This window comes from Stegastes partitus, unplaced genomic scaffold (genome assembly GCF_000690725.1).
Source record: "Stegastes partitus isolate 25-593 unplaced genomic scaffold, Stegastes_partitus-1.0.2 Scaffold1040, whole genome shotgun sequence".
Taxonomy (NCBI): domain Eukaryota; kingdom Metazoa; phylum Chordata; class Actinopteri; family Pomacentridae; genus Stegastes; species Stegastes partitus.
The window spans coordinates 36,201-58,090 of record NW_007578771.1 but is presented as its reverse complement, the minus strand read 5'-3'; the positions used below and the strand labels follow the sequence as shown (position 1 = coordinate 58,090).

At 40.9% G+C, this 21,890-nt stretch overlaps 1 protein-coding gene across 2 annotated transcripts in view; it reads left to right on the top strand.

Annotated features, from left to right (window-relative positions):
• vps50 (VPS50 subunit of EARP/GARPII complex) overlaps window positions 1–21,890 on the top strand; it is a 127,231-nt gene that overhangs the window by 75,130 nt on the left and 30,211 nt on the right. The window contains exons 18-23 of one of the 2 annotated variants that reach the window (XM_008295358.1): window positions 1,200–1,385; window positions 3,762–3,880; window positions 6,134–6,240; window positions 7,406–7,527; window positions 12,184–12,261; window positions 12,750–12,830. In XM_008295358.1, the coding sequence (XP_008293580.1) occupies window positions 1,200–1,385; window positions 3,762–3,880; window positions 6,134–6,240; window positions 7,406–7,527; window positions 12,184–12,261; window positions 12,750–12,830 (693 nt within the window). The remainder of the gene's footprint in view (window positions 1–1,199; window positions 1,386–3,761; window positions 3,881–6,133; window positions 6,241–7,405; window positions 7,528–12,183; window positions 12,262–12,749; window positions 12,831–21,890) is intronic. The other variant, XM_008295360.1, reaches the window with a different exon arrangement.

Here is a 21,890-nt window from a genome sequence, read left to right as displayed (position 1 = left end):
AACAAACATGCCAAAGAACCTTCAGAATAAATCTACCACCATGAGGACTTTCTACGTCTACACCACTTCATTATATTTATTATGCACGGCATCTAATACTTGACTTAAGTTTGCTTGACAGAATTGGCAGCAGACATTCTGTAAAGACAATGATTCAGTAATGCAACCCATTAAAACCCAAAGACCAAAACCACTATGTGGCAAGTAAGATCTCAGTTTTGGTTGTTGAGTGTTTTCTTTAACAAAATTCAAAAATGGTGCAAGAACACGCAAGTTGCCTTGTGCTTGATCCTGATCTAAGATTTTCCTAGTTGGTTTGTAGTTGTTAGCCCAAATTTTACGAGCGCATGCACAAAGTTAGCCTCAGTAACGTATGCTACCTACGTTTTCTATTGATACGCCATGTTGGAGGTCAAGGAAAGGGATGCAAATGTTTGCCTGAAGAGTTTGCATGATACCTTCTTGGGATCATCTTGTACCCACTTGAAATGATCCCACACTTTCCTGCTCAGCTTATGTAATCACTGCCTAACCAGCCGTGTGAACGATAAGATCTATCTGCAAGTAGCTTTAGTGTCACTGTGTGGAAGTTGAGTTTCTACTTTTTTCCTGCGACAAACCGATCAAACAAAACTTTGTCGACTCAGGCCAGTGTTATACTCTCTGCATCTGTGAGGGTCTGCTGGGGTTCACGACAAAAATTTTGTCATCTCCATTGGAGTCCACTTGGACCCCTCAGTGTACCGTCACATGCAGCCAAACATTTATGTCCACGTGCCAACAATACTACAAGAACAGTAGTGCACATGCTCAACAGTAGTGTCCATGTGCATCGATCTACTGTGATTATATGCAACAAGTTCTGCTCCAAACAGACTAGAAAGTAATATATGGATGACAACTACACATCCCTGGTATCAGCAGCTGTCGAATATAATCAAGATTCCTTTCGTTTAGTAATGTTTGATTCACTATTAAAGGACAGTCCTACCTGTTAGGTTGTCTTGTTGATGCATGTATTCTCTTTTGTTCCTACCACTGTTTTCTACATATTTATGATACAATGAATGTAACACTGTACTTGTAAGATAGTATGATTGATAGCAAGTAAAAGTAGAAGAGAACATTTCTAAGCCTTCACAAGTGCCTCATCTGTTGACATCTTTTTCTTGTTTGTCTCTCCATCCTCTCTAATCCAGGAGTTTAAGTTCATGGGCCAGTGTCGCTCTCCGTCTGTTTCCCCGAGCAGACAGGCTGTGTCCACGACCAGCCCGCCTCAGGAGGAGCTGTCTCTGTTCCAGCAGTACCTTCAGGAGGGAAACCCCTTTGAGATGCACATTGAGCACAAGGAAGAGGAGACGGAGGATGTGCTGGCGTCTAACGGAGTAGGTGTTCAGAAATGGCAGATTGCAAACCCGTCTCATAAAATGATTGAGAATATTTAAGATAAAGTATGAACAGACACTTTTCTTGGTATTTCTAGTTATTAATTTACCCTCATTGCTGTGTTTGCTCTTTTATTGTTGCCATCATCATGTCCATTGTCTTTATATGTCATCTCATTTATGTGGATCATATCTGTAGTGTGGCTAATTAACACACCTACATACACGTTGAGGTAAAACAGCAAAACAAATTCACAAAGAGGCAAGTTCATTTGGGACATAATAATTTTGTGTTTTTTTTATTAAGGTTGTGCGACCAGCAGAGCAGGACCTGCTGTAATTATTATAGCGCTTTGAAATGTGCCAATAATAAACAAGAAAAAGGAACGTTATGTAAAACAGATGAGTTTTTGAGGATTAAATAGTTTTCCTCAGCACAGCAACACTCCCCACTTTGTTCCTTCAGTGTAGTTTTTATCATCGAGTCCTTCAATATGTGCAACCTTTTCATTTCTTAGAAACACATTTTCTAAATTGTGTTTCATTTTAAATAAAAAGAAAAAGCACTTTTGCCTAAATGTTTTGTTTAGCTGGCAGTCTCTGTTGTTCTAAAAAATCACAAGGCCTACCACTTTGGTGCCATACGTAGGACATAATAGACAGAGAAAAGGGTCATTTCATATAAATTCAACAAAATCTGAAAGCAGTTTCAATCTGACCCCCTCAGAATCAGCATATTTTTTTTTAATGTAAAAGAGCTTCAGTATGTTCAAAGAGGCTATTTAAAATGTTACCAGCCTTTGATGCACAAACAGCGCATCGAAATTTCACACGTTATTTTTCACCTTCCTCTTTCTGAAGCCAAAATCTCATTTTTGTTCATCAACATTTAAAACGCCAGCCTCATCTTCTGACCATGATTCAATCTGTGTCAAACGATTTTCCGATATTGTGACACAAAATTTCAAATTTGAGATTCTGTTTACTCAGAGAATTAAAGCCATGATAATTCCTGCAAAATCATTTTCCTGGACCCCTGAGAAGACAGGTGTTGGATATCAAGATTATACGTCGTCAGCGTTTGGTTACAACAAAACAGGCCAACAGTAAAAACTGAGTTTGAACTCGAAAGGTGCACTTAGTCCTTCATACTTGTTAGATCTATGTAATTAGTCCAAACTATTATATGAAACATATGATCACAAATATTGTTTCTCCATAAACTGCATGCTGACAATATGACTGCAACAGAAAATGATGTTGACACAGAAAGAATTAAGAATAGATGATGAGCCTGGTACCAAAACGTAGGTAAAAATGAGAAATTTCACTCACTGTTACTTCTTATGATCAACCACCTTTTCAACATGGTGATATGACCAATTAAAAGTTTACCCAAAATGCACTTTTTCCCAGCAAATTATCATAAAAAAGATTACACATCCAGGGTGCCAATACTTGTGTCTATAACTCTGTCATAGACATTAAACTTTTGCTACTGAAGCTATGATTTATTCTACAAAATTTCCATCTGATTCTGAGTCGTCGGATTGGAGGCACTGTTTGATTTTCGTGGAACGACCCAAGAAGAATTGTAATTCACTCCTCATCTGTCAGTATTTGCTGTGTGCATCCACGTCCTCAACAATAAGACAAACAGTTATCCAGAGCACAAACACAGTGATCCAGAAAATATTGCTTTGTACTGTGGTTGTTACACACATCTGCTCCTCCTATGACTAGCGTAGTTCTCCCTTCAAGGTTTATTTCTCAAAATAGAAAGAAGAAATTACGCAGGTACCCCCGACATCCTGACTTCTTTTTTTTTTTTTTCTTTTTTATGCTGATACGCTTTCTTCTCTGGTTCAACATCAAAAGCAATATTGCACTATCTGACATGTCAGGCTTACGGGAGCCCGGGGTTGGTTTGCTCTTAAGCTTGTAATCCTGTCTATATGACGCCTCTGTTCCCTGAGCATGCAGTTAGGGACAAAGAAAATATTGTCTTATTTCAGGAAGGATTTATCTGAACCCTCCTTTGAGAGGTGAATGAATTTTCTACTTTTCCACCTCAAGCCAGTCGTTTGATGGTTACACACCCACAGGGGCTACCAGATAACGCTGTTTGTTTGTGGTTAATATTTAGATAATTTTATGACAGGCGTTTAACACAATTTTGTTTTCATCTTGAGTGGCAAGTTTATATTTCGTGGAAGTGTGTTACATGATCAACCGCATGGAATCGAATTTTCTCCCAGCGAGTCACAGCATGTGTTTGGCTTGTTTTTAAACCTTCTTTGTTCACCTCGTCTGCATCGTATCTCCTCTTTGTGCTGGCATTTGTAACACTTCTCCCTCCATCTGATCTCTCTTAAGTACGAGTCCGATGAGCTGGAGAAGAGCGTGTATCAGGATTACGACAGCGACAGCGATGTGCCTGATGAGCTGAAGCAGGACTACGTTGACGAGCAGACAGGTGATGTTCCTCAAAAGAGGTCAGTTCCAAGTCACACTATTACGATATACATCTCATCACTCTGCAGGCACGCATGTCAGGCGAACACAAGTGAAGTGTTATACAGTCGTCCTCAAATTTATTCATACCCTCCCATTAAAGAAGGAAAAAAACAGCTGTGACTGAAATAATGTTTGCGGCCGTTTTACCTGCTGAGGGAGTTTTCCGCACGTCCCGGCGGTTGCAGTTTACATCCCCCCCCCTCGGCTGATGCTGCTGCAGCCTGTGAACTCATCCATAGTTCAGTGTCCCAGCTGCAAACATCACACCCTCAGTCTCTGATCGTCAGCTCAGGAGACTTTAATCATACATCGCTCTCTACCGCTCTCCCCACATTCAGCCAACATGCGAGCTGCTCAACAGGAGATGATGGGGCCTTGGACCTGCTGTGTGCGGACACCAGGATGCATATTACTTAATTATTGTTATTTTCTTGTACTTTCTATATTTTTGGATGCAGCTGTGGAGTGTAAATTTCCCCCACTGGGGGATCAATAAAAAAGTATTCTAAAATTTAATGGAAAATTATGACATTGCTTTTGAATTGTGGTTCAACAGAAGTATTAAAACAAACAAACAAACAAACAACAAGCATGATGGGACCCGTAACCTAATATGTTGTTGAAAAACCCTTTGAGCCAATCACTGCAATCAAGTGTTTTCTGTAACTCTCAATCAGACTTCTGCACCTGTTGACAGCTATTTTGATTTTGTTCCACTGCTCATCAGCAAAGTGCTCTAATTTGTCCAGGATATTTCTTTCTTTCTTTTTCTTTTTTTAAAATTATTGTTCTTTTCAGCCACAATGTCTTATATCGCTAAATTATAATTTAGTAAATTTTTATTTGTTATCACTTAATTCAGTTTCCAGTTATTTGAGTGTCTATTACGAATTTTGCCTTTTCTTTAATGGAAGGGTATGAATACGTTTGAGGATGACTGTATCTGCTCGAGTGGGCATCAGTTTGGGTCCAAGCTGGTTGAAAGACAGTAAACATAATGCACACGTCAATTGGAGGCAACTCATGTTGATCACAGCCACCAAAAATACAATTATCTGTCCCTGAATCTCTATTGTAAGGGGATTCTAAGAGGATGTGAAGTCATGCGTGATGGTACTTTTCATGCCTTCAGCAACGATAATTTTAGCTCACCTCTGCCTAACCCTGCTAAGTAGGCAGAAAGCTCTAGAAAGCTTTTTTGTCTACACATGGAAAATTCTCTTTTCTTTTCCACATCCACCTACGTGATTGGCGACTATTCAAAGATTAGTCGCTGTTTAACCACGGCGGTCATACGCTCGTCTGCGCCTCGTGTAAAAAAAAAAGAAAGATTCATTTTGATTTGAATGCAGTTGAGGAAACTTTGCTATTTTGCCTCTGTTATTATCAGGGAGTGTTGAATTCGAAGAAACCTATAATTGATGTAGCGCTATTAGCACGGTATAGCTGCAATTATACTTCCTCTTGAATGGAACAAGCTGACAAACCGCATACATTTTTGATGCTTGGTTTGATGCAGCAGGGTGGAGGTGTGGCATTTTACATCCCTAATTGTTTGGAGTTTCTTTGCCAATAAACCTACAGTTCTGTGCTTGAGTTTATGCAAATCTGACAACTCGGCTCAAATTTTACACCAGATTCACACAAGAATCAAGACATAAAACAGTCATACTTACTCAGTCGGACCTCATAGTAGAGGCGTTGTTAAAAAGATAATTTACTGTTATGTAAAGTCCAGTGACTTAATGAGAGTTTTGTGATGTTTGTGCTCAGTGTCTCATTATTTCACATGCCTGAAATTTTTGTCTTAACACTACATTTCCTGCATTTTAACCTGACTGGAATGATTAGCCCCTAGTCACTAAAAGCCTTATTTCCCATTCTTACGAGCAGGAATCACTGATGGTTAATTACTGGACGGGTCGCATGGTCACATCCAGAAATTAGACAGCCCATGTAATGACTACTGCCCATGTAATGATCGCCGGCTAATATGGCTCAATGAGCTCCGTGTCAGGGTTCTGGTGCTCCAGGATCACCAGTTCAGAGATTTCCCCACTGGAGTCCTTCTGTATCTCCTGCATTGTGTAATGGGTTCTGATTGATCAATTACAAGACTTTGACCCACGCTAAAGGTTTTGAACCCAGCCTATCGTGGCAGGGGATTAGCGTCTCTTTTCTCATGCTTCTGCCCTACATTCTCTCTCACCCCCACTTCCTGTGTGCATCAGTGTGTCCCGAGAGACCATAAGAAGCAAGAAAAAGTCCGACTACAACCTTAACAAGACCAATGCGCCGATTCTCACCAACACCACCCTCAATGTCATCCGGCTTGTCGGTAGGTCCTGCACACACACACACACACACACACACACACACACACACTCTTATAACTGACCTCTCCTTGAGAGGAGCCCAGACAGTGCCACAGTGTGTGCCCTCTCCGCCTGCTGAGATTTTCCATTTATTCATCAATTAGGCGAGCAAATCATTGCGATTTTCACGCTCAAAGTCTGTGTGACCGAGCTCCACTAATAATGGTTAGCCTTTGCCCTGAGCTCTGACCTTCTGTTTCCAAAGAGGTGCCCGCATGTCTCTGTGACGTGGTTTTGAAGACACTTGGACCCTTCGTGGGACGAGTGTTCCTCGGCGACGTGACCCTCATAATGTGATTTTCACGTGTGAATCAGAATCAGAGCAAGCAGTTATCTTTCCTGTGTTGTGCTCCTCGGGCTGGAAACTTCTGCTGCATGACTTCAGGATGACACAGTTTGAATACGTAATCATTTCTGGTTTTCAGTGAAGTTGTTTCTGTCTTCTCTGTTCATGCTTAGAATCTTTCCTGCACATACAGGACAAAATAAAAGACTTGGATCCTTTTTCACACAATAAGTAATATTGATTTAGAGCAATGTGGAAAAACTTAAGGCCAGAAAAAAGCCAAAGTTTGATTCCATGCAGTCGCTTCTAATTCAGTCTCTGCAGCACTTTGATGGAGTTAGATTGCTCCCTGAGTTCTCGGTGCAGAATTTAGGAGAAGGGGCGTGAAAAATGAAAGTGTCTCAGTAGCAAAGCCAGCTAGATTGAGTTTATTTCTTCTTTCTTTCTTTCATTCATCAGTTCTGAGTCAATGGTAACCTTGTTACACTCCTGTACCTCTGTAGTTATTGCTTTTATTACCTTTCTGGTAAATTAAGTCCTTGCAATTTGTATGCAAATGCAACATGTTCCTGCTTAAGGTCTTCCCTTAAGGATGTGGTTCTACAATGATTAACTTACTGTAGTTACACTTTTAATCTCCTGCAAGATTTGTTCAGGAACAGAACCACTTCATTCTTTATAAACTGATACTGGGTGTAAAAACCCTGAAGCCTGAATAGAAACACAACATAAATGCCTTCTATATTACATTTTTCACTTTGGGATGTAATCATAGCCACACAAAACTTCTAATATAGCCAATTATATGATAACTGTCATGTCTTTGTGTCCTCCTCGTACAGGAAAGTACATGCAGATGATGAACATTCTGAAGCCCATTGCCTTCGATGTGATCCACTGTGTATCACAGCTCTTTGACTACTACCTGTACGCCGTATACACCTTCTTTGGTCGCAATGACATGGTAAGTGTTTATTAACAGTATGGCTTTTTACATGACATGAGCATATTGAAGGGAAATAAGTAAAGCACAGTGGCCACACCTACGAGGAGAGTTTTGAAGCAGAACCTTATGGCTGAATGTATTTTTTTCTATATTTCTGACTCTATTTATTTTGCTTACATTGGCCCTACAGAGGATTCAGACATTTAAATTATCAACAAACATTCAAGAGGTTTATTGGGTCATTTAAAGAGTTATTTTAATCTGCTTTGTGATCCATAGACAACAAATATAGTAGGACTCAAAATCACTAAAATAAAAAAAAATGTACATTGCCACTTGAGGGAGCATGAGCAAACTCCTCTAAATGGAAAAGCAAAGATGGAAACCTCAAAATCTGGAGCTGTTTGTCCTGCGGTGGTCTATGAATCTGTGTTAGTAAGATTCATTTTGGTGGCAAACTTAAAGAAATCATTGACAAGATGAATCAAGAGACAAAAGGGGATGTTTCAGCAGTATAATAATCCAAAGCACACCAACTGCACCATGAATCGATGTCTTAGAATTGCCCTCTCAGAGCGCTGACCTAAATCTCCACCTATCGACTGCCGTATGAAAAAAAAAAAAGAAGAAGCTTATCGATGCCCTAATGTGGCTGAACTTAAAGTGTTGGTGCCTGCAGCAAGGAGGAAACTTTTCCCCCAGCTATTGTAGAAATTGTTTGATATATGCCCTGAATTTGTCAAGCGTATCTGCAGGCTGAAGGATGACAAACTTCAACAAAACCCTATAGTGTAAATACAATTTTTAGCAAAGCCCTTATTGGGCATCCACATACTCTTATTTGTTCATGTTGAACTGTGAATGTACTGTTTCTCTGTCAAGGCAAGAACTGAAGATCAGTGCTGTTTGTGTGTCAGTAAGATTACACACAAACTGACAAATTGTGTCAAGGTTGAACTTTACTCTCGATCTGATTCGTTAATGTTGCCAGATGGAATGTTGGCCTTGTTGGATAATCATCCAGTTTTATCGATAACCTCCTTTATGTGGAATATATTCTAGACATGTACTATCTGTCCTTAAAGTAAAAACTAGTTGCTTTATTATTTAACGTCTAAATTGAGTATCTACTGAAACGATTTGTAAGTGGGGCGATTTCAGAAGCGAATCTGATAAAATCTAAGATATTCTGAAGAGATGACAGAGCGGTCTAAGGTGCCAACAGTAAATAATAACATCTCCAGTATGATTCGAGGTGTTCAAGGTTTTCTAATGAAGCTGGAAAATATTCCATAACATATAAAAGTGGAGAAGCAGACAACAGTAGGTGCTAATGTTTTGATGGATGTGGTTCTTTTTAGTGCAACTAAAAATAAAGAAATGCAAGCTTGTGGGTTAGCTATAACCCACTGTGAACTTTGTTTCTTTCTGTTGTGATGATGTTGAGGTTGGTGTGTGGGCGTTTTTGTTATTGCGATTTTAGCATCACACTTATTTTTAAAGGTAGTAATTAGAACCAACATAATTTGGAGCAGCGGCACAGCACTTTAAGAAAAGAGCTTGCATTCACTGTTTCTAAAGATGGATTTTGTTTAGTAGCTGATATGCATTGAGACGTAGAATAACCACAACCTCCATCTTTGCCCATCGCATTCTGTCTCCAGTTGAGCGATAGGTTGCACTCTGGGAGCCCAGTGCCCCCCACTCACTCCAAAGACTCTCGTGTCATTTATACTGTGAGTCATAAAGAAGAAAAAAACAGCATTCGTGTCAGTATCGCCCTCAGGGAAGTGGTAATGATGGCAACAAAATGACTTCTGTCCCATCGAGGTGGAGGAGATAAAGAGGATGAACGCTCCGTTGGGGGCCTCTCCAGCTCACGTTATTGACATGTTTGTGTGTATGTGTCAAAGGCAGATGAGGAAAGGTGAAAAACCGGTTCAGAGCTGATAACTTGTCAGTCTGTCGCTTTTCCCTTGTGTCTCAGTCTGACCACTGTGGGGCCGTGAACAGTATGTTAATGTGTTTCATCATATGCTGTCTTTGTACCTTTCTTCATCTGTCTCTTTCTTCTTTTTTTCCCCCATCCCATATGCTTAATCTAATTTGTTCTGCTCCTTTCACATCGCATCGCTTGTCTTTCATCCGTCCTGCTTTTCACCCTTCCTGCTCCCATGCCACTCTTTATCTCTCTCTGTTTACATCTATCTAACTTTCACTTTTAATCCGCTGCACCTCTAGTCCTCAAAAGTGTTATTTCACGAGCTCACCTATTTCATTAATGGTCTCGCTCAAAGAGACACAGACAGTTAAATGCTAATGTCCCCATGAATCTTTAAAAAGCTTCCGAAAATTGCTATGCACATATGCCAGTGTTTTGACCTAGGCTCTGCTCTCTTTACACCGCTGGAATCCAGATGGAGCTGCTTGAGTTTTCCACTTGAAAAGTAATGGTTTGCATTAATATTCAAAAGGGTAAATATGCCCATTATCTGTGTACAGTATTATCGGCCCCGTTGAGCCAAGCCGCACTGTTGACGGTGTCGCACATGTGCTAAAGATGCATTATGTGCTAGGCTCACAGATTCTCCATCACCATTAATAACTAGGTTTCCAACTGCAGGGGCTGACAGAGGCAGATTTACAAACACATTTTTGGAAAAGTGATTAATGTTTCAAAAATTATGGAAAGCTGCACCCCGTGGGATTAACTCGGATATTTCACTTAAGTGTCAGTTCTAGGAAGAGACAGAAGGGGAACGCGTCGAGGAAAAGAGAGGAAGATGTGACGTGAAAGATGGAAGATAAAGATAGAAGAATATGTATTCTATTTTAAAATATGATGGCAGAAATGGGGGAGGTGAAAGACTTCCTACTGAAATAATCAGGCTGGAAAAAAAGGGGGTTGAGACAAAGAGAGAGAGAGAGAGAGAGAGAGTGTAGAACGGGAAAGTATCTGACACTTGAATTGATGGCTTCTCTGAAAAATGAACGATAATACAAGAAATTGTTATTTTTCATTCTCGACTCCTGACTCCCACAGACTGTTCTTTATGCTGGATGTTATTTATCTTGTAAGCACATGTGCAGAGTCACCTGTGACCTAACGTACAACAGAACATCCACTGACTCCTGTTATTGCCTTATATCTCCAAAAAAACCCGAGGAGGAGGAGTTGAGGTATCCTGAGTTTTTATCTCTTGTGTCGGTCAGGCTCCAAAAATGCTGGCTTCTTCAGTTCCCATAAAACAACTCTGTGAGACGTTTCATCTGACCCAACCTGCCTCCTAAATGACCGCATCTTTACAAACGGCCACATTCAGTTTGTCAAATTACGACGTCTCAGACTCACGCAGAGATCAATGTTGACTTCATCACGGTTATTTATACAACTGGTTTTCAACTACTGGATGTTTAGTGCTTCTCCAGATGTTTAACCCTCGGAACCTCAGACATTTTTCACTGCAATATAAAGTCCCACACTTGTACGGAAACAGCACAACCATGGTGGGAAGCAGGGAGAACTGAAACTCGCATAGGTGCAGCATGTCAGTTATATAGCTAAAAAAAAAATGAAAGAAATGAAATGAATCTCCACAAAAAAATAAAAATAAAAAATGGTGCAACACTTTTCCAAGTGCCAACAGATGTTACCAATATTGGTGGAAAAAATGGTGGCTCTACATACTATAAATATTTTACTTCTTACGTATTTGATTCATGTGTCTACTTGAGTCCTGTCTGCTTTTTGTAAACACAGCCTGCAGTTCAACCCAGTTCAGCCAAAAAAGTCCCTGAATTGTTGGCATGTGACTGAGCGCAGAATTTTTTATTTAATATTTTTTTCAGAATCTGGTGCTTCTGGTGAATCTACTACAAGCAAATCTTTAACTAATACAATTCTTAAATTCAATAAGTGAATCGTATAAAGTATGTTGATTGTAATTTCTTCATCCTGCCTAAGATTAAGGTTTTAGATTTGGTTGTTTTTTTTCCGGATGAATCTATAAATATCTTGTGATGAGTTCAAAAAGTATTGGAGTGTTGCAATTCTTCCTTCTCTGATAATGGTGTTATTTTGGCAATTAAAAAAAATAAAAATAGAGCAATGTGTTGGTAGGTTTTAGGGTTCAAACAGTCAAACTGAACCTCCTTGGCAAAACTGGTGGAATGTGCCTTTAATGGTGCATTTTAGAGCTTCTCAAAATGATTTTAAGTTTCCAAAAGAAACCAACTCAACCTTAGGTGTTTCAGACGGTTTTATCAACACACATCTCGGTGCCTTCTCAGATTCAGAATAAATCCATGTTCAGCTACTACAACAACAGATACTACTGTCTAATTCAGGAGGCTACCCTCTGCTACATGGTCTGAGGTGCAGCAAATGTTGATTATTCCTTTACCTCACCTGTCTGATCAGCAGTTTCTGATCAGTCACAACAGTGTTCTTCTGGTCTTAAATTAAAGTCCATTAAACTGCGAGGCGAGAGTAATGCAGACGTGTACAGGAGTGATTCCACTCATTACTTCCATTAATCTAATTCAGTTTCTTTGTTTGCTTGTTTCTTTGTTGTTGTTCTTCCAGCTCTGTAGTAGTTTCTCCACAGTGTTGCTTTTCAAATTTGAGACTTTGCTTCTTGTTTTTCCTTTCTGCTGTCCATTCGTCTTCCATAGCCTGTCCCAAGCCCATCTTTGCCAGCTCACGGTGGCAGAGAGACAGGCCCTGCCAGGGTGGTGGGTCCTGCTTGCTTGGTAAGAGTACAACCTGAAGTGTTATGACAAATATACAGGGTTGTGCTGCCTTGTGAGTAGAAAATACTAACATGTGTGGTGTGGTTGTTTTGAAGCCCTTAAGATGTGCGTGATTTGCTTCGTCGAGTGACATCAAGCGCATCTGAAATTGATTTTTAAGGCATTTAGATGTTCAGTTTGCTGTGCTTTCACCCTCTCCGCGATGCTCTTTTCTCTCGTCTGTCATCTGCTGTAGTCGGTGTGATTGTCTGATTTTGATGTCTGTTCTTCCCGGTTATTCGTCCCTTTTTAGGATTAGAGTCGGCTAGAAGCAGAAAGTAAAGATTCTCTCGTCTCCGACTACGTGAGATGAGAGCAGATGTTGCAGTGTGTGTGTGTGTGTGCGTGTGCGTGCTTTCACACTCTGCTGAAGTGTGTGCTCTTCTAGAGGAAGGTGTTAGTGCACGGTGCAGACACTAACTGTGTGTGTGTGTCTATGATTTCTACAGTATGAGTCATCAGGTCTGGGCCTTATCAGCAGCAGACTGAGAACCACACTGAACCGGATCCAGGAGAGCCTCATTGACATGGTAAGAGTGGAACTCCTCTTTTCTCCCCCTCAGCTTTCTCTTCTGCTCACTGTCTTTCTCCCTGTTTCTCTTTTACCACAGCTTGTTACCTCATCACCTGTCTCATTTTCTGACACAAACACGCTCTCTTCGCTCTACACTCCCTATTCTGTATCCTTTTAGTTTCCGTCCATCTGCTCTATCCATCCCGACCACACCGTAGAATGTGTGGTCTTACCGTCGAGAGAGCCCGCAGCCGCTGTCGCCACAGAATGCATTATGGGTCGTCATTATCTGGCCAGTGGTCACCCACACACACACTCACGCACACCTCTCTCTGCTAAAGTGGGCAGACCAGGGTGGAGGTGTGTGTTATTCCATTAGGGCTCTCAATCACTACTTCCTATTAGTGTCGCGCAGTCCACACTCTTCACTTTTTTTGTGATAGTGGATCTTTGTTTCCCCTCTTACATGATGATACAAGTGTCATCCTTCACTACTGCCTTTAATTTGTTGCCACATCTAGCAGCCTTCTTGCCGTCTTATTTAAAAAAAAACAACAAAAAAAAACATTTCTTTAGTCTGGCCTTAATCTACAGTGGAACTGAGGAGCAGAGGGGAAACATGAACAAAATTGTGGCTTGTTTTTATCATTTGTAGTGAGAAAACCAATAAGCTGTCTCCCTCGAGTTTTATTGCAGTAAAAGTGTGAGCGAATGGCTCACTTTACTTGTATTTTAGTCGTTCTGCCTTTAATATAAATGTAAATACCAAGGATCAAGCAGTAATCAGCCACAACAAATTGTGTTGGTCCCCCTCATGCCACCATAACAGCCCAACTTTAGCAGCTTTAAGCCTGTAAGTTGTGAGGTGGTGATTGAGATCTGAGGAAACTGGAGGCCAAGTCAAGATCTAATAGTGTACTGAAGAAAAATATTAATACAACATGTAGTATTTTATTAGATACCAGTCATTCTTTTTAACTTAGGGGAACAAAGGTTTGTTGTTTCAGCATCTCTCCAACAGAATGGACATCATGACGCAATGAAGCAGGTGCTTTATTACAAATGGTAATGTGCAGATAGAGATTGGGGTCATAGACCAGAAATCACAAGTCAGTAATGAGTCACACATGCTGGTTTGTGGAACAATGTCCATCACTTCCTGAAGAACTGATTGGTGAATTTGGCAGATCTTGATCATGTTGTCATGCACCTCCATCCAGAGCTGTCTGAAAGGATTCCTTAGATGACAAATGGTGGCGTTGTGGACATTTGAGTGATGGGCTACAGCTCTAACCGACATGCCAGCATCCATCATGCCAACCCCCTGTTCTTGTTACATTTTTGACAAGTTTATCCAAGTAAGAAAAGAGGATGCTGCGTTCCTCAAACCATTCCTGAACAAAGTTTGCCGTGTAGCAGGATGTTATCGTGCTGAAAGAGGCCACTGCCATCAGAGAATATCACTCCTATGAAGGGGTGTGCGAGGTCTGCAGCAATGTTTAGGTTGATGGTATGTGTAAAAGTAACATCGATATGAAGGCCAGGACCCAAGGTTTCCTCGCGAAACATTGCTCAGAGCAACACGCTGCCTTTGCCGTCATCAGTCCAGTTCCAGTGCTCACGTGCCCACTGTAGGAGCTTTCAGCGGTTGACAGGGGTCAGTATGGCCTGAGCAGTCTCCATATGCTGCAAGCTGTGATGCACTGTGTAATCAGAGACGCCTTTCTTTCATAGCCAACAGTAAGGCTTTTCGTTGTTTGTGCTGCAGCTCTTCTTTGAGGTTGGGCCGGCCTTTGCTCCCGACATGTGTCAGTGAGCCTGGTTCGCCCATGACCCTGTTGCTGGTACAACGGTCGTCTTCCTTCGAACCACTCTTGGTTGATACTAACCTCTGCATACTGGAAACAGCCAACAATACCTGCTGTTTTGGAGTTGCTGTGACCCAGTCATTGGAATTATCACAATTTGGTTGATGCCAAAATTGCTCAGATCCTCACGCTGCCCATTCTTCCTGCCACCAACGTGTCAGCTTCAAGAACTGAATGTTCACTTTCTCCCTAATGTATCTCAATTCCTGGCAGTTGCCCCTGTAACAAGAATGCTGTTCACTTCACCTATCAGTGGCTTTAGAGTCGTGGCTGATCAGTGTATGTCAGTTGTTCACATTATTATTCAGAAGGATCCAGCTCCCCAAAATCACACAGCATTAGCTCATCTTTTATTTCAGACAAATATGAATCCCAGAGCTGCTGCATAGGACAATAAAGACACCAATATTGTTTATGCATGGTTAAATACATTTTATCATATGTCACAAGTAGTGACTCCCAATACTCCATTGGCTCTGAAAATGAAGAAGAAAATGTATTCTTTCCCCAGTGGTTAAATCCTGAATAATAATAATATTTTATTTTTCATTTTCTGAGGACCTGTAGGGCTTTTTCTTCGTTTCTCTCAAATATCCTTTCTTAATTTCATCTGTATATTCATGTAACACCACAGGTCAGACTGCAGGAGAAGATATTGTCTTTAAACTTTTTTTTTTCTGAATCACTGAAGAAAAGAGCTGACAGTTCCTTTATTCATGGGTCTATGTTAAGTTCTGAGTTTACAGTTTGCATGATGTACAGTATCCCAATGTGTCAGCTGACTTTCACTGCCAATAACAACCTAATGACAAGCTATTGCGGCAACCATCAGCGCCGTCTCATCTTTAATGTATATCGCATCAGAATATAAAGGAAGGCAATTGTTTTGCAACCAGCATCACCTGGGAATGCAGAAATAATCAGCAGGGAGCACACGGGCATCCAAAGCACCGTTTTAAAACAAAGCATTCATTTGACATAATGGTATTTTGCTGTGAGAGCAGTGCTAGCTTCTTGGCTTTAATGTTTATAGCTCAGCTGTTTGGGGGTGGCCTAAGGAGAAAAAGAAGCACAAAAAAGAAAAAAATAAATCACCAAGGCAGAAGGGAATAAAACAGATAAAAGTCAGAGATTGCAGAAAAAAAATAATGAATTATCGAAACTTTAAATTGCGTTTTGCAGCAACATGTTTTTCTACCCTCAGGGGGCACTGCAGCAGCTATTTACACCTAAGTAATTTCCTGAGTAAATTGTGAGCTGTTTTCAAATGTCAGACGGGCTGCGGCTGACATGCTCGGTGCTCGGCAGCTGTCTTTGGAGAGCATGTGTACCCTCTGAACTGATCGAATGGACGCAGACGGACAGGCAGGCCAGACGCAGAGAGGAAAAAGACAACAGAAGAGCGTAATGCACCGAGACGTGTTTGGGTTTCTGTGAGAAGACCATGAGTTCTCTCAGTAGACAAAACAGTGCTAAAAGTGATCCGCGTGCTTGTGCGCTTCGGATGAGCGTAATCATATCACTTTGTGCCTGATTAAGAGCTATTTCCAACCACCTCAGAGGAATGGCACAGCCCGGCTTTAACTACACCTATCCACTTTCTCTAATGTATTGGCAAATGCTTTTTTTCTGTCCTTTCTCATATGCAAAACTATTTTAGCTCATCTCAATAAATCATTCAATGTTGGAAAAATGCCCTTTTTTCCAAAGTAACGCAGCACTCCCTATTTTTCTTCCTTTTTTTTGTCTTTATCTTGCGTTCCTCCTGCTCTTCTGGGTTTCACATTAAGAGCTGCGCACATAAATCTTGCCAACACACAGTCAAGAGTTAATGCATATTGTCATTACATTTTCGTCCTTGTTTCTCTTAGATGTGGGGGGATGATAAATCCTTTTTATTTTATTTTTTTGCCTGCATATGAAAATGTACATGTATTCGGTACAGAAATGCCTTCGCTTGCATGCAAACACACACACCCACACACTCTAGAGATTGCGACAGGGTAGACCTCATTTGTAAACAGATTATAAAGTTAATTGCACGCTGCATGTCAATTGAGCTGCCGAATCCTTGCGGTTTTGTTCCCCTGATTTGCCGTCGCAACTGTTTGATTCCAAAACCAATGCGCCGGTAATGACTCAGAGTCCCATATGAACACCAGCGAGATTCCATCTCATCTGGTCTCAGGTACAGAGTGACTTCAGTTTAAATTGGGAGCCCCACAGGGAAACGGTAAAAGATCATCATAGTTTATCTTCTATTTTTCTGCCTCCTGTAGTCTTGATTACCTTTCTGAAACTCTGTCGGTTGCCTCGGTTTGAGAGTTTCCATTTTCAGCTCACTCGGTGTACGCTTACTGCATTTAGTGTTTGGAAGGTTGTTGGATTTGACAGAAACTTCAGAAATTGACAGAGATGTGTTGTCATGTTCCACAAAACACTTGTGCTGTCGTCAAGACCAGTTTCAGCTGTCTGGTCTTTACCTGAATGTGAAGAAGCTCTGAAAGATTTTACTGAGAGGAAATCAGCTGTCATGTAAAATAATCATTTAGTTAACATCTTTACTTAAAAAACTTGGATCCTTTGGTGATTTTGCTCGGGGCAGGTTAGAAGTCTTTGCCGTATCAGAATAATGCCATGAACCCCATCTGTGGCCATATTGACGCTGCCAGAAAGTTCAGCTGTGACAGCTGTTGAGAGCCGTTGCTGCAGGCAACATTGTGAGGAGAGCTGACAAAGGCCAGCATTTGCAATGAAATGACTGGAAAGCCACCTCTGGCTCACTAACCTTTCACTTCTCTCACTACTCAAACCACTGGTGTTTAATCCTTCAATCAGTCACTTCATTTTTTTTACTTATTTTTGCAACTCTTTGTCCCTCGTTCCTTTCAGTTTTACCTTCATTTTTTCCTCCTTCCAACTTATCTGTTTGTGTTATCGCCTCCTTCTTTTCAGCAGATTTGTGCTGGTGATTACATGCCTCTCAACTTTCAGCACAAACAACTGCGTGGATTGTTCCACAGTACATTGGTGCTTCTGAGTGAATACACAATAGCGTGTTTGTATGTGTATTTATTTTACTGCTCACTATCGGCGCAGCGCATGGAGATAAGAAAATACAGCTCCAGATTATGTTTGATTTCCTGTTTTTCTGTTTTGATTTCAGTCTTACAGTTGCTGAAATCAACCCACAATTGTGTGATGAGTTGATTAGTTGTGTGTACGTGTTTGTGTGTCCATGTGCCTCCTCATGGGGTACTTTACTTTTGCATAGAGTGGAGCTTTTTCAAACTTGGCACTGAAACCGCAGCGAGAAGTCGGGTAATTTCTGTGTTGGCACCAGTAATCTGGCAGTGAGGGTGGCTGCAAATATGTACACAAAAAGACACACTGACAGGCAAGAAAACACACACATACACCGAGATAACCTGAGCCACAATAGACAAATTAGCACATTCACAGATTTGTAGTCCGACTGTATGTCACTACGACATTGAGCAGTGTCTGTCCAAGTCACTTTTTACGCTGTCTGTCTCCCAGTATCGGGGTGATAATCCCTAAGCATGTGTTGTGGTTGTGGTTCGCTACACTGTCTTGGCACGGCCGACACATGCTGGCTCGTTCCCTCACATGAGAGGCACACACACACACACACACACACACACTGCAGACTGAGCTCAGTCATTAGTTCTGCGTCTCTCATGAGAGCACATCACTGTCCACACTGGTCTCTTTGTTGTGCTCTGCGAATGGTGCAACACTCCAGAGGGGATGGACATTTGACAGGGATTATAGATCATAATTAAGCTCCATAGTGTTTATACTGTAGTTGTCAGGATATCACAAGAATTGACATTTTTTGTTGGGGTTTCAGAACACATGCACACACTGCATTGATAGGCCTAACAGCAGGTCACGCTCCTCGGCTGTAATGAGGAGACAGTTTGTCCCCATGGATACAGTAACTCAACTTGCTGTCTGCAACTTCGAGTCAACTTTCGTCAGTGACTCATCTCGTCTTACACTAAGACAGACATAGTGATGAGCAAAACCACATGCTTTTATTTACAGTGGTGCCTGAAAGTTTGTGAACCCCCCTATTTCTGCATGAATATGATTTAAAACATCTTTACATTATCCCTTAAGTCCTAGAAGCTGACAAAAAGAAGCCAAAGGGAAAAGATTCACTATTATATTTCTAATAGTCTTCTTTGGCTAAAGTATGTGAACATCTCGGATTAGTAGTTCATTTAGAGGTATGACAATGAATGGACTTTGTGTTTTATTTCAAGGTCTGATCTTAACAACACGTTTGTGGAAATATATCATAGCATATACGACGACGTTTTGAGGACCTCAGACAGATTTGTTGATGCTCATCAGCCTATAAAAGATTCCAAAACCATCTCTGTAGAACTAAAAAAAAAAAAAAAGCCTCTTGGATAAAAGCTAGAATGTCTTCAAGAACCTAAAAGAGACTCCCATTCCCTTTAACTGAAGCTCCGAGGATCATTTCCTTAGAGTTTGAACTCCACCGATCCACAGCCAGACAAATTGCACAAGAGTGGAGGAAACTGAAGACCATTTTTGCCCTCCCAAAGTGGTTGACCACCAAAGATCACTCCAAGAGCAAGGCAATGTAATAGTCACAGGGGTCCCAGGGTAGCTTCTAAGCAACTAAAGACCTGTCTTATACTGACCAACGTTAATGTTTATGTCCACTCTCGGGAGAACCCTAAATTAACCATGTTGTGCATGGCAGAGCTGTACGGAAACAGTCACTGCTTTCCAAAAAGGGAGGTTGCTGCCCGACTGCAGTTTACTAGAGATCATATCGATGAGCCACAAGCCTATTGAACAATGTTTTGTGGGCAGATGATCTGTTTGGTTAATATGAGAGGAGTTTTATTTGGAGAAAGGAAAACAGTGTCCTCCAGCATACGAATCTGTGAAACACGGTGGTGGTAGTATCATGGTTTGGGCAGGTTTTGTTGAATGGGAGGAAGTTTGGCTCACTGTTACAGATGGAACACAGACTTCTGAGTTATACCAACGAAGGACAATGTCAGGCAATCTGTTTGTGAAATGAATCTTAAGAGAAAGTCCACAAAAGAACGACTAAAGAAGATTTAAGGAATGTTAGAAAAAGTGGGCAAGTAAAAATCCTGACTGTTATCCAATAGAAATCTTGTGGTAGGACCTTAAGGGAGCAATTCATGTAAGGAAACCCACCAGCATCCCAGAGCTGAAGTAATGTGCAGCACTGAAACCCAGAGACCAGAGACCTTTAATTGCCGTTATTGCTGCATTAAGGGGTCACACTTGATACGGAAACCAAGGTTTGCATGTTTTACAGCTCACAGACTTGTAATTTCAGATAATTTTCCTCAATAAATACCTAAACGAATATATTATTTTTGTCTTATTCATTTAAATTGGTTCTCCTCATGTATTCTTAGGACTCTTGCTAATGTTTTGGACCATATTTATGCAGAAAGATAGACTATTCTAAAGGGTTCACAAATTTTCAAGCACCACTCTACATCTTTTAATATGTGTTCTGCATCCTCTTTATTCCCAACTACGGCTCCACACGCTTCGTTTGGCTTAATCCATGTTCAGCTTTCTTAAACCAAGAGCTATTTCTTCCTGTGCCATGGCTGTTTTGCCATCCCAAAGCAGGTGAGCCGACCAGCAGCTGCGGGAAAAAGAAGTTGCCAGAAATAGGCTCATGTCACGCAAAATAAATGAAGGCCCTAATTCCATTTGACATTTATCTAATGAGAACCAAATTTCTAGTATTAGAGTGACAAAGAGATGCAATAGGATCCACTTGACAGTAATTGCCTGGCAGCCAGTCCATTCCACTTGGCCATAAATCTCTATGGAATGGATTGGAGAGGAGTAAGCAGTCAATCACGATAGATTGAGATACTTCAGCTGAGAGCTCACTTTTCAACTCCCAGCTTGAAGCTTTCTTCATGACAAGTGTGATTACAGAATTAGCAAGCGGAGGGAATTTACTGAACCTTTCAGTTTGAGGATATATTTTTTTTTTTTTTTTGCTGGGGAAAATCATTTAAAAGTTATCAAGCGCTTTTAGGTGTTTGTGCGCGAACACCTGTTTTCATAAGGCTGAAATTTATTAGGGTTGTTCTTTGAACCAATCCATTTGGATTTTTTGGATGGGGTAGGAGCTAAATTTGTTTTAAGTTTCACTAAATCACTGTGCCGTCCTTTGTCTTGGCCTTGTTTGTTGGCTCCAAAAGCCATAGACACATGAATACTATTAAAGAAGAAGAAACAGAGCCAGTGTCTGACAACTGGAAACAGAGATTTTTTATTTTTTATTATTATTTTTTGGTACATTTATTTAAATATGACCTAAAGTTATTCAAAACAGTTGGCTGCCACTCGTAATGTAATATTGTCAGTGAGAGAACATTTAGACATGAATTGAAGTGCTTTGTTAGACTTTAATTTAATTTGTCAATCAGTCAGAAAATTAATTAGCAACGTTTTAATAATGAGTCAATTGTTAAAGTAATTTTCTCAGCAAAATGGCCAAAACAATTCACTGTTTCCAGCTTCTCAAATATGTGGATTTACTAGTTTTTATCAACTGTTCTGATAGGAAAGTCAGTGTCTTTGGGTTACGAATGTTTTTCTGTGTGTCCGCTGCTGTTGACACACAGTACTCACCTCAAACCCAGCTCGGACCGCTACCCAAAATTGTGCTGCTCAACAAATCACCTGGTGGACCTGCAGGGAAAACCCAATAATAAAACAGATGCTTGAGCAGAGGTGGGCCCTGACTCAGCAATTGAGAAAAACTGAGAATTTGCTGGGGCCAACTGAAGCCCATCACCTGCATTGCAGACTGCGGCTGTTTAACTGAAGTCAGAGAGCCAGTCACTATTGTTTATTTCCGGTGAAAACTTACAGTAAGTTTGTTTGGAAGCTGCTAGAGCCGAGATCTTGAGTGGTTGTGCATTCAATAGCAAGCCTGTTATGTAGAGTTGTAAGTTCAAGCAGGAGGTGAAGTTATAAGATCAGAGGAAGCTTATAGGATGTTTCCCCGTGGAGCTGCAATCCTTCTTCTGAGAAGAACTGTTCATCCTGATTGATACAAAGCTTTAGTGCCACTGCTCCCCAAGGAATTAGGGAAGGGGAATTACATGTCTCATGTGAATATCATAAAGCACAGA